The sequence below is a fragment of the Theropithecus gelada genome, chromosome X (assembly GCF_003255815.1).
Source record: "Theropithecus gelada isolate Dixy chromosome X, Tgel_1.0, whole genome shotgun sequence".
Lineage (NCBI taxonomy): Eukaryota > Metazoa > Chordata > Mammalia > Primates > Cercopithecidae > Theropithecus > Theropithecus gelada.
Window position 1 is genome coordinate 133832740 of NC_037689.1, and position 19292 is coordinate 133852031.

General features: G+C 38.3%; 1 protein-coding gene across 2 annotated transcripts in view; it reads left to right on the top strand.

The window, feature by feature from the left end:
• The window catches only part of ADGRG4 (adhesion G protein-coupled receptor G4), a 111587-nt gene that overhangs the window by 67739 nt on the left and 24556 nt on the right, over positions 1-19292 (top strand). For both annotated transcript variants that reach the window (XM_025373020.1, XM_025373021.1), the window contains one exon: positions 15041-15175. In XM_025373020.1, coding sequence (XP_025228805.1) covers positions 15041-15175 — 135 coding nt within the window. The remainder of the gene's footprint in view (positions 1-15040; positions 15176-19292) is intronic.

The following is a 19292-nucleotide window of genomic DNA, read 5'->3' on the forward strand; positions in this document are numbered from 1 at the left end:
CAGGGGACCTTATGGAAATACAGACATCCCAGGTAAGATTCATATATAATCTTTAGTAGGCTAACACCTTGGTTGAAGTGGTGTCTGGGAATTGTGCAGTGATACCACCTTTGGCCCTGTGACCTCAAATTATCTCAAATGTCAGTTTATTATTGGCCACCATTTAAGGAACACATTATATGTTGGACATTGTGCTACCACCTCCTTTGTGCAGATAAGGAAACAGAGAAGTAATTTGCCCAAGAACACATAGCCTAATGGTTAAGCCAGGATTGAAACCTATGCCTGTCTGGCTTTAAAGCCTGGGCCCTTTCCACCGTATGATACTACCTTAGCCTTTGGCATGTTATAGGCTGCCAACCCTACTCAAAACAATTTCAGAGGTTAGATTTTTTTTTTTTACAATTAAAAAAGTAATAAAGTGTACATATAAGAAAATGAACAAATCCTAAGTATACACCCTCTGAATTTTGACAAATGCATACATTTGTGTAATCCAAACCCCTATTAAGATATAGAATGTTGGCCAGGTGCAGTGCCACTCCTGTAATCCCAGCACTTTGGGAGGTCAATGTGGGAGGATCACTTGAACCGAGGAGTTTGAGACCAGCCTGGGCAATATAGTGAAACCCCATCTCTACAAAAAACTAAAAAATTAGCCAGGCATGGTATTATGTACCTGGGGTCCAGCTACATGAGAGGCTTAGGTGGGAGGATCGCTTGAGACCAGAAGATCAAGGATGCAGTGAGCCATGACTACACCACTGCATTTCAGCCTAGGCAACAGAGCGAGAGTCTATATTTTTAAAAATGATATAGAATATTACTATCACCTCTGAAAACCCCTTTGTGCCCTTTCCAAGTGAAGCTCTGAAACTACTACCTGAAGCGGCAATCACTGTTCTTATATTTTTCTGACATAGTTTTTCCTGTTCTACAACACTATATAAATGAAATCTTATAATATGTACTGTCTTGTATAAGGCTTCTTTCATGTAGCATAATTTTTTTAGTCATCCTTTTGTTTCAGTAGTTTGTTCCTTTTTATTGCTGAATAATATTCGAACGCATGGGTGTACAACAGATTCCTTGTCTATTCTCCTCTTGATGGACATTTGGATTGTTTCCAGTTTGGCTATTATGAATAATCCTGCTATGAACCTTTGTGTATAAGTTTTTATGTGATCATATGTTTTTGTATGTCTTGGATAAACACCTAGGAATGGAATTGCTGGCTCATAGGTATATGTTTATTATTTATTATTTCTTTTTATTTTTTGAGATGGAGTCTCACGCTGCTGCCCAGGCTGGATTGCAGTGGCACTATCTCTGCTCACTGCAACCTCTGCCTCCCAGATTCAAGCGATTCTCCCGCCTCAGCCTCCCATGTAGCTGGGATTACAGGCACTTGCCACCTTGTCCAGCTAATTTTTGTATTTTTAGTAGAGACGGGGTTTAGCCATGCTGGCCAGGCTAGTCTCAAACTCCTGGCCTCAAGTTATCCACCCACTTTGTCCTCCCAAAGTGCTAGGATTACAGGCATGAGCCACCTCACCCAGCCTGTAGGTATATGTTTAAATGTAGTAGAAACTGTCATAGTGTTTTCTAGAGTGGCAAATGATGTGGAGTAATTTTCCCTGTTAATATTGGTTATTTGTATGTCTTTGGTGAAATATCTGTTAAAATCTTTTGCCCATTTTTAAATTGGGTAGTTTTCTTTTTTTATTGCAATAGTTTTTGGGATACAGGTGGTTTGGGGTTACATGGATAAGTTGTTTAGTAGTGATTTCTGAGATTTTTAGTGAACTCATCACCTCAGCAGTGTACACTCCGTGCCCAATATGCAGTCTTTTATCCTTCACCCTCTACCACCCTTTCCCTTGAGTCCCCAAAGTCCATTATATCATTCTTATGCCTTTGTGTCCCCATAGCTTAGCTCCTATTTGTAAGTGAGAACATATGATATTTGGTTTTCCATTCCTGAGTTACTTCACTTAGAATAACAGCCTCTAGTTCCATCCAAGTTACTGCAAAAGACATGATTTCATTCCTTTTTACGGCTGAGTAGTATTCCATGGTGTATATATACCACATTTTCTTTATCCACTTGTTTGGTTGATGGACACTTAGGTTGGTTCCATATCTTTGCAACTGTGAATTGTGTGCTTTAAACATGTGTGTGCATGTGCCTTTTTCATATAATGACTTCTTTTCCTTTGGGTAGATACCCAGTAGTGGGATTGCTAGATGGAATGGTAGTTCTAAGTTTAGTTCTTTAAGGAATCTCCGTACTGTCTTCCACAGTGGTTGCAATAATTTACATTTCCACCAGCTGTATACAAATGTTTCCTTTTCACCACATCCACGCCAACATCTATTGTTTATTGACTTTTTAATTATGGCCATTCTTGCAGGAGTAAGGTGGTATCTCATGGTGGTTTTAATTTACATTTCCCTGATGATTAGTGATGTTGAATATTTTTTCATATGTTTGTTGGGTGTTGGTCTATCTTCTTTTGAGAATTGTCTATGTATGTCCTTTGCCCACTTTTTGATAGGATCATTTGATTTTTTCTTGCTGATTTGTTTGAGTTCCTTGTAGATTCTGGATACTAGTCCTTTGTTGGATGCATAGTTTGCAAATGTTTTCTCCCACTCTGTGGATGGCCCGTTGACTCTGCTGATTATTTCTTTTGTTGTGCAGAAGCTTTTTAGTTTAATTTGATCCCTTTTATTTGTTTCTGTTTGTGCATTTGCTTTTGGGGTCTTAGTCATGAATTCTTTGCCTATGCCAATGTTCAGAAGGGTTTTTTTCTGATGTTATCTTCTACAATTTTTATGGTTTCAGGTCTTAGATTTAAGACTGATCCATCTTGTGTAGATATTTGTATAATGCGAGGGATGCGGATCCAGTTTCATTTTTCTCCGTGTGGGTTACCAATTATCCCAGCACCATTTGTGGAGCAGGGTGTCCCTTCTCCACTTTATGTTTTCACTTGCTTTGTCAAAGATCAGTTAGCTGTAAGTATTTGGCTTTATTTCTGGGTTTTCTATTATGTTGTATTGGTCTATGTACCTTTTTTTTTTTTTTTTTGAGATGGAATCTCGCTCTGTCACCCAGGCTGGAGTGTAGTGGCCGGATCTCAGCTCACTGCAAGCTCTGCCTCCCGGGTTTACACTATTCTCCTGCCTCAGCCTCCCGAGTAGCTGGGACTACAGGTGCCCGCCACCACACCTGGCTAGTTTTTTGTATTTTTTTAGTAGAGATGGGGTTTCACCGTGTTAGCCAGGATGTTCTCGATCTCCTGACCTCGTGATCCACCCATCTCAGCCTCCCAAAGTGCTGGGATTACAGGCTTGAGCCACTGCGCCCGGCCTGTGTACCTATTTTTATACCAGTATCATGCTGTTTTGGTAACTATAGCCTTGTAGTATAATTTGAAGTTGGGTAATACGATGCCTCCAGATTTGTTCTTTTTGCTTTGAATTGCTTTGGCTATGTGGGCCTTTTTTGATTCCATATGAACTTTAGAATTTTTTTTCTAGTTCCGTAAGAATGATGATGGTATTTTGGTGGGAACTGTATTATCTATAGATTGTTTTTGGCAGTATGGTCATTTTCACAGTATTGATTCTTTCCATCATGAGCAAGGGATGTGTTTCCATTTGTTTGTGTCATCTATGATTTCTTTAAACAGTGTTTTGTAGTTTTCCTTGTAGAAATCTTTCACCTCCTTGATTAAGTATATTCCTGGGTATTTTATTTTAGTTATTTTGCAGCTGTTGTAAAAAAGATTGAGCTCTTTATTTGATTCTCAGCTTAGTTGCTGTTGGTGTATAGCAGTGCTGCTGATTTGTGTACATTGATTTTGTAACCTGAGACTTTACTGAATTCATTTATCAGATATAGGAGCTTTTTGAATGAGTTGTTATGGTTTTCTAGGTATACATTCACATCATTGGTGAATGGCAACAACTTGACTTCCTCTTTTCCAATTTGGATGCCCTTTATTTCTTACTCGTGTCTGATTGCTATGACTAGGACTTCCAGTACTATATTGAATAGAAATGGTAAAAGTGGGCATCCCTCTTATTACTGAGTTGTAAGTGTTCTCTACACATTCTGGATACAAGCAATTTATCAGATGTATGTTTTGAAAATGTTTTCCTTATGGCTTGCCTATGTATTGTCTTAATAATGTATTTTGATGAGCAGTTTTTCACTTCCTTATTTTCTTTTTTCTTTCTTTCTTTCTTTTTTCTTTCTTTCTTTTTTTTTTTTTTTTTTTTTTGTTGTTGTTGTTGTATGAGAGTGGGTCTCACTCTTTTACCCAGGCTGGAATGCTGTGGCTTGAACACAGATCACTGCAGCCTTGACCTCCTGGGCTCAAGCAATCCTCCTGCCTCAGCCTCACATGTAGCTGGGATCACAGGCATGCACCACCATGCCTGACTAATTTTTTGATTTTTTGTAGAGATGGGGCTTCGTTGCCCAGGCTGGTCTCGAACTCCTGGGCTCAGGCAATCCTCCCACCTTGGCCTACCAAAGTGCTGGGATTACAGGTGTGTGCCATTGTGCTCACCAAAAGTTTTTAATTTTCATGAAGTCTAATTTATACTTCTGTTTTCTTTTATGAATAACCATATATGACTTGTCTAGGATACTTTTGTCTATCAGGAAGCCATGAAAACATTCTCTTATGCTTTTCTTTAAAAGCTTTATGATTTTAGCTTTCACGTTTAAAACTCAATTAATTGATTTATGTATTCCGTGAGGTAGGAGTTGAGGATCATTTTGTTTTACGTAGATATCCAGTATTTCCAGCACCATTTATTGAAAAGACTTTTCCTTCCCCATTGGCTTGCTTTGGTACCTTTGACGAAAAATCAAATAGTTGTGTAAATGTAAGGCTATTTCTGGGCTTTCCTATTCCGTTCTGTTTTGTTTTGTTTTGTTTTAACTCTTATGTTATTACCAGGTCGTCTTGGTTCCTAAAGTGTTGAAGTCAGGTAATATAAATACTTCAACATTGTTGCTTTTCAAGGTTGCTTTGGTTATTCTAAGCCTTTTGCATGTCCATATAAATTTTTGAATCTGCTGATCAATTTATATAAAAAGCTTGCTGAGATTATGATTTGGATTGAGTTGAAGTTATTGGTCAATTTGGGGAGAATTTGTTTCTTACTAATATCGAGTCTTCTAATCTAGGAACATTTATTTAGTTCTATTTACATTTCTCTCAGCAATGTTTTGTAGTTTAGGTAGGGAGATATTGCATGTCTTTTGATAAATTTATTCCTAAGTATTTTGTTTTTTGATACTGTTGAAAATGGAATAGTTTTAAAACTAGATATTCCAATCATTTGCCGTTAGTATATAAAAATGGAATTGGTTACATATGAAATATTATTTATATTATATGCTATAATATATATACACACATTTTGTTTCTTACGCACTTGCTAAATTCACTTATTGCTGCTAATAATTGTTTTAGAGATTCCTTAGAACTTTCCATGTGAGCCAACATCATCTGACAATAGAGAGTTTTATGTATTCTTTACTGATCTTTATTCCTTTTATTTCTTTCTGGGGGCCTATTCTGATGTTTAGTACTTCCAACAAAATGTTGAATAGAAGTGGTTAAAGTGGGCATCCTTGTCTTATTTTTAATATTAGAAGAAAAGTATTCACTGTTTTTCCATTACTGTGATGTTACCCATGTTTTTGTTTTGTTTTTTTAAAAAGATGTTCTTTATTTGATTGAGGCAGTTACTACTACTCCTGGTTTCCTGAAAAAATTTATCACAAATTGTTGTTGAATTTTGTCAAAAGCTTTTTCTGTATCTCTAAGTAATCATTTGGCTTTCCTCTTTATTCTCTTAATATGGTAAATTATATTGATTTTAAAATGTTAAGCCAATCTTGCATTCCTGGAAGAAACCCTACTGGTCATGATGTATCATCATGTTTATGTATTGCTATTTTCTAAGTGTTTATCTTATGTTTTGTGAAGTATTTTTGCCCTTACATTCATGAAGAGTATTGGTCTGAAATTTTCTTTTTTTGTGATTTATTAGTCAGGCTTTAGAAAGATTTTGGCAACATTCTCAAAGTGAGTAGGGAAATGGTCCCTCTTCTACTTTCAGAAAGAGTTTGTGTAACATTGCTATCATTTCATTAAATGCTTGATAGGGTTCACTAGGAAACGCTCTGGGTCTGAAATTTCTTTGTGGGAAGTTTTTTGATATCAAACTAGATTTATATAGTGGATAGAGAGCCATTCAGATTTTCTGATTCATCTTGTGTCAGTTTTTGGATAGTTGTATTTTTCTTGCAGAGTTGTATTTTTCTAAGAGTTTATTTCATCTAACTTGTCAAGCTTATTGGCAATAATTTATGATATTTTCCTCTTTTTTTAACGTCTGTAGGATTTATAGCAGGAGTCAGCAAACTTTCTGTAAAGGGCAGATAATAAATATTTTAGGCTTTGCAAGCCACAGGTGGTCTCTGTCTGCTGAATGTTCTTATATTTTTGTTTTTGTTCTGCTCTCCGTTCCTCTCGCCTCCTGCCCTCTCCTCTCCTTCTTTCTCTTCTCCTCTCTTCTTCTCTCCCTTCTCCTGTCTTCTCCTTCCCTCTCTTCTCCTCTCTTCTCGCTCTCTCTCTTCTCCTCTCCTCTCCTTCCCTTGCTTTCCTCTCTTTTCCTTCCCTCTCGTTCTCTCCTCTCCCTCTGCTTCTTTCTTTGTGCAACCTTTTAAAAATGAAATGTATGTTGTGCAACTGTCACCATCTTATGTCTGCAGAACATTGTTCGTCTTCCCAAAACTACTAGGGAGGTCAGCCTCCCCAGTAGCTGACCCATTGAATAACAAGTCCCCATTCGTCCCTCTCCTAGCCCTTGACAACCACAATTCTTCCAGATCGTGTGATTTTGACTACTCTAGGTACCTCATGTATATGGAATCATACAATATTTGTTCTTTGTGACTGGCTTTTTTCACTTTGCAAAATGTCTTCAGGGTTCATCTATGTTGTAGCATGTTAGAATTTGCTAATTTTTTAAGGCTGAATAATGTTCCATTGTATGTATTTACCACATTTTGTTCATCCATTCATACAGGGGTTCTTTTTGAAGTGACAGAAATAGTCTAAAATTGATTGTAGTGATAGTTGCACAACTCTGAATGTGATGAAAGCCAATGAACTGTATACATTAAATGGATAAAGTATATGGTATGTGAGTAAAGTCTCAATAAAGCTATTAACAACAACAACAACAACAAAACCTAAAAATGGCATGTAAAATCTATTCTTAGCTCAGAGCAATACGAAAACAAGCCTTAGGAAGGATTTGGCTTGCTGGTTCATTTGTCAACCTCTGATTTATAGTAATAAACCTTCTTTCATTTCTGATGTTGGTAATTTCTTTTTTTGTTCCTTTATTTTTGATAGTATAGGGATTTTTCCATTTTGTTGATCCTTTTAAACAACTTTTGGCCTTGTTAATTTTCCCTATTACTTGTTTTCTACTTTTTGATATCTGATTTTATATTTATTACTTCCTTTCTTATACTTACTTTGGCTTTATTTTTGTCTTCTTTACATAGCTGCTGCTGCTGTTTCTCCTTCTCCTCCTCCTCCTCCTCCTCCTCCTCCTCCTGCTTCTTCTTCTTCTTCTTCTTCTTCTTCTTCTTCTTCTTCTTCTTCTTCTTCTTCTTCTTCTTCTTCTTCTTCTTCTTTTCCTTTTCTCCTTCTCCTTCTTCTCCTTCTTCTCCTTCTCCTTCTTCTCCTTCTTCTCCTTCTTCTTCTTCTGCTTCTTCTGCTTCTTCCTCTTCTTCTTCTGCTTCTTCTTCTTCCTCTTCTTCCTCTTCTTTTTAATGAAATCTCTCTGTCACCCAGGCTGGAGTACAGTGGTGTGACCATAGCTCACAGCAACTTTCAACTTCTGTACTCAAGCAATCCTCCCACCTCAGCCTCCCCAGTAACTGGGACTACAGGCACATACCACCGCACCCGGCTAATTTTTAGATTTTTTTATTTTGTAAAGACAGGGTCTTTCTTTGTTGTCTGCTGTGATCTCGAACTCCTAGCTTCAAGCAATCCTCCTGCCTCAGCCTCCCAAAGTGCTGGGGCTACAGGTGTGAGCTACAACTCCTGGCCTGTCTAGCTTCTTAATGTGGATCTGTAGATCATTCATTTTAGACCTTTCTTCTTTTGTAACATAATCCTAAAAAGCTGTAAATATCTTTCTAAGCACTGCTTTAGCTGTAGTTCACAAATTTTTATATGTTGTATTTTTATTATGTCAGTTCAAAATATTTTCTATTTTTTTCTTTAGTCTGTGGATTATTTAGGAGTGTATTATTTCAATTACAAGTATTTGGAGCTATCTAAGATATTGTATTATTATTTTTTGAGACAAGGTCTCACTCTGTCACCTAGGCTGGAGCACAGTGGCATAATCACGACTCACTGTAGCCTCAGCCTCCTGGGCTCAGGTGATCCTCCCACCTCAGCCTCCCGAGTAGCTGGGACCACAAGTGCATGTCACCACACCTGGCTACTTTTAAAAAAATTATTTGTAGAGATGAGATCTCTCCATGTTGCCCAGGCTGGTCTCAAACTCAACTTCTCAAAGTGTTAGGATGGCAAGCATGAGCCACCCCACCCAGCCTAAGATATCTTATTGTTATTGATTTCTTGTTTATTCCATTTTGGTCACAGAATATACTTAGTATAATTTCAATCCATTTACATTGGTTGAAGCTTATTGTATTAGTCAGAGTTATCTAGAGGGACAGAACTAGTAGGATATATGTGTGTGTGTGTGTGTGTGTGTATATATATAATGTAAATACACACACACACATATATATATGAGTTTACTGAGTATTAACTTACATGATCATAAGGTCCCACAATAGGCTGTCTGCAAGCTTGAGGAGCAAGGAGAGTCAGTCCGAGTCTCAAAATTGAAGAATTTGGAGTCTGATGTTCAAAGGCAGGAAGCGTCTAGCACAGGAGAAAGATGTAGGCTGGGAGGCTAAGCCAGTCTCTCCTTTTCACGTTTTTCTGCCTGCTTTACATTTGCTGGAAGCTGATTAGATGGTGCCCACCCAATTAATGGTGGGTCTGCCTTTCCCAGCCCACTGACTCAAATGTTAATCTCCTTTGGCAACACCCCCACAGACACACCCAGGATCAATCCTTTGTATCCTTCAATCCAATCAAGTTGACACTCAGTATTAACCATCACAAATCCATCCCTTTCCAAGTTGAACCCATATACATCTCCTGAGATCATACATAATCTTCAAATAAAGACAATAATAAGGTCATAATTATGTTTAACAGAATACGACTATCCTTTGTACAACTGGAAATGCACAAATCCCCAACACAAATACTATTACATAAAATTAACAATACTTAAATGCTGATATGAAGTCAGTAAATCCTATGTCACATGATAAAGGAAAAAAGAAATAAAATGAAGACATTTTCTTAGTACAAGTGTATACATGCACAAACATGTTTTTAACAAAAGAAGGAGGAAATACTCATGACAATTACAGTCTCTGTTTCTGTAGCTGGTCACGTGGTCATAGCTGGTATTGATGACTACCTTCTTCTGCTACCCATTCTGTATTCCCTTTGCCTTCAGCAAGCACCTCCGCAGGTCGTGGTTTTTTTCCTGGTGGAGTGACCCAAGCCTTCATTCTTGAAAAGTCTGGGCCATTTGTAGTCCTGCCTGGTTGGGCTGTTGTAGTTTCCCATTGACCTTAATCACAGGGCATGGTAACTCTAAGAGATGCCCTAATGGATCTCCTGTATTCCATGCGTACCTTACCTCCGTTGTGGAGTAGGAGACTGATTTCATCTTGATAGTCCGAGTCAATCACCCCAGCCAACACTGTAACGCCCTTCTTAGCCTATTGACTTAAAAGTAGGAGGAGCCCAAAGTGTCCAGGTGGCAATCTTAACTTCCAGTTTAAGGGGATCGATGTTGTGTCTCCTGGTGGCAGCATTCCTCCCTCGGGAACTAAGACCTCTAGGCCAGCCGAATGTAATATTGTGGGAATAGGAAGCAAAAATTTTGCTAGTGGATCATTAGGGGTGATGGTGAGTAGTGTCACTTCCACTTCCAACTCTTGATTCCTGGAACTGTGAATCCTGGCTATGGGAAAAACAGTACCATATATTGGACACTGATTCAGAGCACTTATTTTGTATCCCAGTGTGTGATTTATTTTGGTGAATGTTTCACATGGAATTAAAAAAAAATATGCATTCTACAGTTGTTGGATATAGGTCAAGGTGCCAGCAGTGTTGTTCCAATCATCTTTGTTTTATCCTAGTTGTTCTCTAGTTGAAAAGGGTGTTAAAATCTCTAATTTTGTGCAACTGTCTATTTCTCCATTTATTCCTTTCAAGTTTTGCTTTGTTTATTTTGGGGCTCTTTTATTAAGCACATATACATTTGTGTTGGTTTGTCTTTCTAATACTAATCCTACCCCCAAACCTATTTATCATTATTAAATATCCCTCTTTATCTTTCATAATACTGTCTTGAAATTATTTTATCTGGTTTCAATATAAAAAACCAAGTCATCCAAGCCTTCTTATGGTTACTCTAAAAGGTACAAATGTATATTTTATATTCATTTGCTTTCTAGCTGTCTTTATATTTAAAGTGTACCTCTTGTAGATAGCATATAGTTTGTGTTTCATTTTTTATCCATCCTGATAATATCTGACTTTTAATTGGAGTGTGTAGTTTTTTTAACATTTAAATTACATTTAATGTAATTATTTATGTGGTTAGATTTTAATTTCTGTCTATCCCTCTGGCTTTTGTTCCTCTGTTCTTTCTTTCCTGTTGTCTCTTGCTTTATTTTAACATTTATTATAGTTGAATTTTAATTGTTTACCGACTCTTTAATTGTATATATTTGCCTTTCTTTCTTTCTTTCTTTCTTTCTTTCTTTCTTTCTTTCTTTCTTTCTTTCTTTCTTTCTTTCTTTCTTTCTTTCTTTCTTTCTTTCTTTCTTTCTTCCCTTCTTTCTTTCTTTCTCTTTCTTTCTTTCTTCTGTCTTTCTTTCTTTCTTTCTCTTTCTTTCTTTCTTTTTTCCTTCCTTCCTTCCTTCCTTCCTTCCTTCCTTCCTTCCTTCCTTCCTTTCTCCCTTCCTTTCCTTTCTTTTTGGAGTCTCCCTCTGTTACCCAGGCTGGAGTGCAGTGGCACGATCTGGGCTCAGTGCAACCTCCGCCTCCTGGGTTCAAGTGATTCTTGTGCCTCAGCCTCCAGAGTAGAGGGGACTACAGGCATGTGCCACTACGCACGGCTTTTTTTTTTTTAAGTAGAGACAGGGTTTCACCATGTTGGTCAGGCTGGTTTCAAACTCCAGACGTGAAGTGATCCACCTGCCTCAGCCTCCCAAAGTGCTGGGATTACAGGCGTGAGCCACCATGCCTGGCCTGCATTTTTTTCTTAATGGTTGCTCTAGAGATTATAATATACACTTGTATATTTTTTACAATCTACTTAGAGTTAATATTGTACTGCTTCATGTAAAATGTAGAAACTTTAAACTAGACGTATCAATTTATGCCCCCTGTTTTTTATGCTATAATTGTCACACACACATTTTACACAAAAAAATTATAAACTTCACAAGACAATGTTATAGTCATTACTTTAAAAAGTCCTATGTTATTTTTAAAAATTGAGAGAAAAAATGGTTTTTTACATTTACTTAGTAAATGCTCTTATTATTTTTTATGCTCTTCATTCCTTCCTGAAGGTCAGAGTTCTATTTGGTATCATTTCCCTTCAGCTCAAAAAATATTCACTTAGGATTTATTGTAATGCCGGTCTGATGATGATAAATTTTCTTAGTTTTTAATTTATCTGAAAATGTCTTTATTTTATCTTTATGCTTGAAGGATATTTTTGTTTGCTATAGGATTCGGGATTGGCAAGTCCTTCCCCCAGTCCCCAGCATTTTAAAGATATCATTTCACTCTCTTCTGGCCTCTATGTTTTCTGAAGAGAAATCAGTAATCATTTGAGTTCTTGTTTCTCTGTATATAATGTATAAATTTTCTCTGGCTTTTTAAAATATTTTCTTTGATAGTCTGCAGTTTGACTATTATATGCCTGGGCATTTTTTTTCTTTGTTCTTATCGTGCCAAGGATTTGCTGAGCTTCTTGAATATGTAAATTTATACCTTTTACTGAATTTGGGGAAATTTTCACTGTTATTCCTTCAAATACTGTTTCCTCACCATTTTCTCTTTCCTCTTCTTTTGAGACTCCAATTACTTGTATGTAAGACCTTTTGATACTTCCCCACATATCCCTGAGACTGTTCATGTTTTTAATTATTTCACTATCTATTCTTCTAAAGGGATCATTTCTGCTGATCTACCTTTAAATTTGCAGACATCTGTTGTTTTTGTGTTACTATTGGACCCATCCTGTGCAATTTTAAAAATTGTACTGTTTTTGGAATTCATGCTAAATGAATAGATTTTAGCTACTCTTGCCATAAAAACAACAAAAAAAGAGGTAACTATGTGAGATCATGGATATGTTAATTTGCTTTACTATAGTAACCTTTTTACTCTCTATATGTATCCCATAATATCATGTTATATACCTTAAATACAAACAATAAAATTTACTTTTTTAAAAATTCCAATATTATGCTTAAAGTTTAGAATTTCTATTTTGTATGTTTCCATATTTTTTTTTTGCTATTATTTCCTCTCTCCATTAATTGCAAACATATTTTATTTTAAATACCTCAGCATAGTTATCCTAGCTGCTTTAAAATCCTTGTCTGCTAATTCTAATATCTGGATCATCTCAAGGTTTAACTCCATTGGTTGTCTTTTAAAAATGGGTCACATTTTTTCTTCATATATTGAGTAATTTTGGATTATGTCCTGGGTATTATAAATGTTATATATGAACACTCTAGATTCTACTCTATTCTTTTGTAGATTATAGATTTTTGTCATAACAGGCAATTAACTTGGTTGGTCTATACTGTAGACACCATCTCTTCAGTGGCAGTTCAAATCTCAGTTAACTTCCTTCATTCTTAGTGGAAATCTGTCCTGTACATATGTGGTCCAGAGGTAAGGCAGATATTTGGGCAGAATTTATACTCAGAATTTTGGATCCCGCTTTCCATTCCAGATGTCCCCCCACAACCCCCATCACCTCCCAGTGGCTATGGTTGCCCTGACTTTTGTTTCTGGTTCTTCATTCCACAAAGACTGCAATTTAGAAAAAAAAAAAATCAAAGTTTTAGATGTCCTTCACAGCATTAGTTTCAGCCTGCCATCAGGCTGCAAGCTGTAAAAACGGGTACCCCACCTTGTGATGTTACCTTTTTCCAAGTGTTTACTCTTCTCCAGAAACTGTCTGGTAATTTTCCAGTGCCTTCAAGTCGTTGTTACTTTGTATTGTTGTTACATGCAGGAGGGTTGAGTTTATTAGGAGCTACTTAGCCATACTGAAACAGATGTTGAATTCCCAGTGTATTTTGTTTACAATGGGGTTTTCTATCATGAATCTTGGTGGAGAGACAAAACAAACAACACCGGTTGTATTCTTGGTACCAAATTGCTTACATGTAGAAGCTAAATCATGTCCTCTCCATGGTACTTGACTGCCCCAGCAGAGTTCATTTCTGCTTAGCAAAGAGCCATATGGCTTTTGAGACTACAAGTCATTTTTAGAAATATTATTCACTTTTAACCCCCGTTATACACCCAGCTAGATAATAGCAACTTGAGAGGCAACAGATAAATTTTAAAAGTGGGCCAAAATCGTATATATCTTTGTTCAACCACATCTCAGTTGTGTGACCCTAAGCAAGTCACTTAACCTTTCTAAGCCATTTCCTGTTGCCATAATACAACTTACCTCTCAGAGTTGATAGATTAAATGGGAGAATGCAAGTAAGTGTGTCCACATATCCTGTTTTGTCTGGCAGAGTCCCGATTTATGGCTGTGGACTTAGTGTAATTATTAACAAAGCCTTTTTGACTCTCAAAAATGTTCCAGTACTTGTCAAATACTATTACCAATCAACTCAGCAAATACTTCTAATAGTGAATGTCTTATTCCATTTTGTGCGGCTATAACAGAATACCACAGAATGGGTAATTTCTGATGAAGAGAAATTTATTGGTTCACAGTTCTGACGACTGGGAAGTCGAAGATCGAGGGGCCACCTGCGGTGAGAGCCTTCTTGCTGTGTCATCCAATGGCAGATGTGCAAAGAGAGGGAGAGAGAGAACAAAAGATTTAACTCACAGCCTCAAGCCCTTTTATAATTGGCATTGATCCATTCAACAGGGTGGAGCCTTCATGACCTGAACATATCCCATTGTGCCCCAGCCCCCATTATTATCACATTGGGGATTAAGTTTCTAGTACATGCTTTTGGGGGGACATATTCAAACCATAGCTGTGACATGCAGCAGAATTGCTAAGCGCTAATGCCTCACTTTACTGCTTCACTTTTTAACCAAAACATTGCTCCATAAACTATGAGGAAAGTGCCTAATACCATTGTATTGTGTTTTTTGTTGTTGTTTTGTTTTTTCCTTTTATCATATGGAGGACGGTATCCTGATTTCCAAGACTGGTCTTTATTTCTAATAATCAGGGCAAATGACCTAATTTGTCATTTCCCTTTCATCTCTATTATTACCCAGGTGAAAGGAGATCAAAGGGAGAGAACCTCAGAGGGAGAGAACCTCAGGAATAGGCTTAGAAAGGAAAAGATGATGTGTGTTCGTGTCTATGTCTATGTGTACCAGGATCATGTCTTGGCCTGTGATTGTATCTGTGTGTGTGTGTGTGTGTGTGTGTGTGAAAAGTATATCATAGCTTATGGAGCTAGTTCCCACCTTTCAGCCCTTTGAGTGATATTCTGAGGCTGAACTGGGGTGGGAGGTGGGCAAGACTTCACTATGATGAATGAAGACTCCAATTTTCATTTTTTGGCTTTTCTTGACAGATTTTCCTAGGCAATGTCCCTGTGGGAGGGATTTTGGCTTCCATATATTTGCCTAAATCACTGACGGAGAGAATTCCTCTTAGCAACTTACAAACGATCTTGTTTAATTTCTTTGGCCAAACTTCACTCTTTAAGGTAAATTCTTGCCTGTGGTGACTGTGATGAACTGGCATATGATGACTCATTGTAATTATGAACTCTTGCTATTTTCATGATATTCTGTTTATTTTAGAATATGCTGATTGATTCCACAAGTCTTCCAGCACAACCCTTGCCCCTTAACATGAATCAACGTCTACTTTAATGATGTTCTACAGTTTTTAATTTTCACAACATCTCAGCTTTGGAAGGGACCTTAAGGATTATCTGGTGGCTAAACAGAGGTCTCAAGATGTTTCAAAGCCAGAAAAGAACAGCGAGTTCTCCTGATGAAATAATGTTTCGGCTTGTCAGTGCTTTCCTCCCAAATCTCCCCTGGCTCCTCAAAGCCAACATGTCCACTATTTTGGGCCAATTCCTTTGAAGCTGGGTGGTATCCAGAAGGACATTTGCTTGCAGGCATTTGTTGCTACTTCCCACAGCCCCCACAGAACTTTCCCTGAAGGCTGCAGTCCTCACCCACTAGAAAACAGAGGCAGCCTGATGTGATGCTGAAGAGTGTGGACTCAGGGGCAGCCTGGTTGAATTTAAAGCTGGCAATGCCGTATTCTGCCTGTGTGTCCTCAAGCAAGTTACTCAACCTTCATGTGCCTTAGTTTCCTTCTCTGTAGCATAGGGTAATATGAATACCTTATAGAGCTATTGAAGGATTAAAGGAGTTAGTGTATTTAAAGTGCTTACAATACTGCTTGGCACATAAGTACCGTGTTAACTGTTTGCTCTACTATTATTATTATTATCCTGTCTTAGGTCTCTGCCTAACAAAAGGCTCATTCATTTAGACCACTCTGTCTCATCTATTTATTGGGAAGACAGTAATCAGAGTTTGCATGAATTTGAAGATAATGAACACTATTAATTGTTAATATTTACATTTATTATTTCATCTACTTCTCATGAGAAGTCAAGACTTAAAAAGTTTAAGTAATTTTTCCCAAGGCCACATACTTAAAAAGTGGCGCAGCTAGGAATCAAACTCAGGCTATCTGACTTGAAAGTTCATGTATTTAAGAAGTCAATACATTAATTTTCCTAGATGTGTTTGTATTTCTAAAGAGGTTATCCAAAGTAATGAATTTCTAATGGTCAAATATTCACATTTCTTTTCTGGGAGATTGCACTGGGTCAACTCAAAATATAGCACATACCCATACCACACACCACCTCAACTATACCATGTCACCTCCAGCTATGTCTGTAAGACTTTCTGTTCCCCTGGAGTTCTCTAGCCACTCTTTTCTCTATCTAAATTCTATTTGTTCCTGTGGGCTTAGTTCAAATCCCACCCAGGATGGCTGCTTGGAGTAAGTGAGCCTCTGCTCTCCTTCCTGCCTCCTGGGCAAAATATTTAGTGGGCAAAACATTTTAATAAAAATTAAAAATGTGATCCATAACACTCTGACTCTTTTGGAAGGCTTACAATTTCTCTGTGTCACCTGAGATGCCATTATTTTGGTCTTAATTTCTCTCCTTTCTTCAGAGGGCTGTGCTTGCCTCATAGAATAAAGATAAACTTGTTTTGCATAGATTTCACACTTAATAAGTCATTTTTATTCACTAACACTTTCTTCTGAAAAAGATTAAAGATCTTTGCCAAAATTAGCCTGCAAACGTCATAGTACCAGATGAAGAAGGATTAGAACTAGCCTGCCGTCAAATTCAGTGCTGAAAGGGCCCTCCTAACTCATATCATCCCATCTATTCAGTTTACCATTGGTAAAAGTAAAATGGATATTGAGGACATTGAGACTCAGAGAGGGGAAGGAATCTGCTGAAGGTGCCACAATTTATTCATTTATTCACTCAATCATTTATTCATTCAGCAAATATTTATTTAATTCCTACTGTGTGTCTTACATGGTGCTGAATGCTGAGGATGCAATGCTGAGCAAGAGACATAGTGCCTGCCCTCACGGAACTTCCAGTCTGCTGCAGGAGAAAAGAGACCTAAACGTTCTAACATTGAAGGGGTGACCCAAGGCTGGGATCTGTGCCACTGGTTATTGGGGAATGAGTACTTACAAAAGATGCTGCTCTTTAATTCTGTTTTTCTTGAATCCCCGAGTATCACAGCCTTGCTTTCACACTACTTCCTCTAACATTTTTTTGATCAAAATCTTAAGTCATTATGACATATAACTTTAGACATTTGTTTGTTTGTTTGTTTGTGTCTTTTAAAGACAGAATCTCGCTCTGCCACCCAGGCTGGAGTGTAGTGGTGCAATCACAGCTCACTGCAACCTCGAACTCCTGGGTTTAAGTGATCCTCTTGACTCAGCCTCCCAAGAAGCTGGGAATATAGGTGCTTACCACCGTGCCTGGCTAATTTTCGTTTTTTTTTTTTTGTTTTGTTTTGTAGAGACAGGGTCTCACTTTGTTGCCCAAGCTAGTCTCAAACACCTGGCCTCAAGCCATCCTCCTGTCTCTGCCTCCCAAAGTGCTAGGATTACAAGTGTGAGCCACTATGCCTGGTCCACAGAAATTGTTGATAAGGCACCACTCTTGGATAATATGTGTCTCCTCCTCCATGCCTCCACTAGCTGTGATTCTCAAGGAGAGGGACAGGCACTAGACGGTTACAATACGGCACGGAGACTCTGGGTGCATAGAAGAGGAGATCTACCACTCATCTGGGAGATCAGGAAAGTGCAGTGAGCGAAAGGTCTCAGCGGAGTCCTGAAGTTGAATAGGAGCTCAAAGATGAAACAGGGCAAAGAGAAGGAGGGAAGAGAGTTTCAGATAGAGGGAATAGCTTGTCTAAAAGTTCAGAGGTATACCAGATAAAACTTGAGCCTACAGTGCAAAGGGTGGAAGGATGGGAAGGCTCTGTTCCTTTCCTGGCATGGCTACCATTTTGTAGTAAGGGAAATGAGACCAGAGAAAAGGCTAATTAAGCCTTGGGTCATAGCATGTGTCTCCTCATTTGGCCTTTTCACTACAGAAAACTGTGTCTCTTAGACTAACTTGGGAGGATCATTAAATAACATCTAGTCTGCCATCTTTCCTAGTGTCACCAACAGACCAAGAAGGGGTAATAAGGCTTAGGAGGAACAAGGGAGCTAGGGTTAGCACTTGGCCTTTTGAATGTCAGCAGGGCCCTTCCCATTATATCTTGCTGCTGGCCATCTCTAAATCAGGTTGCCCCAGACTGGCTTTGAATGAACAGAACAGGTCAGAAACAGGAAGTAAGTAGAGTCTTAGTGGAGCCCCAGGCTGAATTCGCAACTACCCAGGCTGCAGGGCTCAGGTGTGTAGGGTAGGTAGTAGGGACTGCACACTGTTTCTTCAGAAATATGAAACCTTGGCATCTTCTGAAAGTGGCCCAGCAGGGTCTCCAAGGAATATCTGGGTTCATGTCCTCTAGGCTTTTTTGGGGAAGTCCTCGGAGATTTTTCTTCCTCTCCCTCTTGTCTGGTATCACCAGGCCTATCTCTGGCCTCTTCACATGTGCCTGTGCCCCAGAAAAGGCAGCCTCTCAGCTGGCTTGCATCCTGAAGCCTTGGCCTGGGGTACTTTGGCACTGTTAGTTAGCAAGCCCTGCTTCTCAGCAGATACATTCTAGTTTGTTGCCTTTAAACCGACATTTATTAAGCATCCCTGCCCTGTCATTCACTAGCCTTGTGACCTTTATCCATATAGGCACTGAGCCACCCAAGCCTCAGTTTATCTGAAAAATGCTTATATGGTTTTAGTGAGGACTGCAAATGGCATGTGCATTAAAAGCACATAATAAGTGGCTCACTGTGGGCACAAGACACCTGCTGTGTGCTAGGATATGTGAGGAACACCAGGCTATACAATGCCTGGGCTCTGCCCTCAGAGCTCACAGTCCCCTAAGAAGGCGATGACTGTCCTCTGAGATTTGTTTCAAACTGGGTGTTCATCAACCTGCTTCCATCTCTGTCAGAATAGAACAAGAAGTGGTTTATAACTTACACATGATAGATTTAGGTTTCTTATAGAGGAGCTCCCTAAAAGTAAGCAAGGATGGTTGAGAGTTAGAACTGGGTTAAGTTGTGAAATGTCAAGGTCCAGAAAGTTATCAAAATAGAGAATAGTTTCATTTTGTTGCTAGTGCAGTACTGAGTAGCAG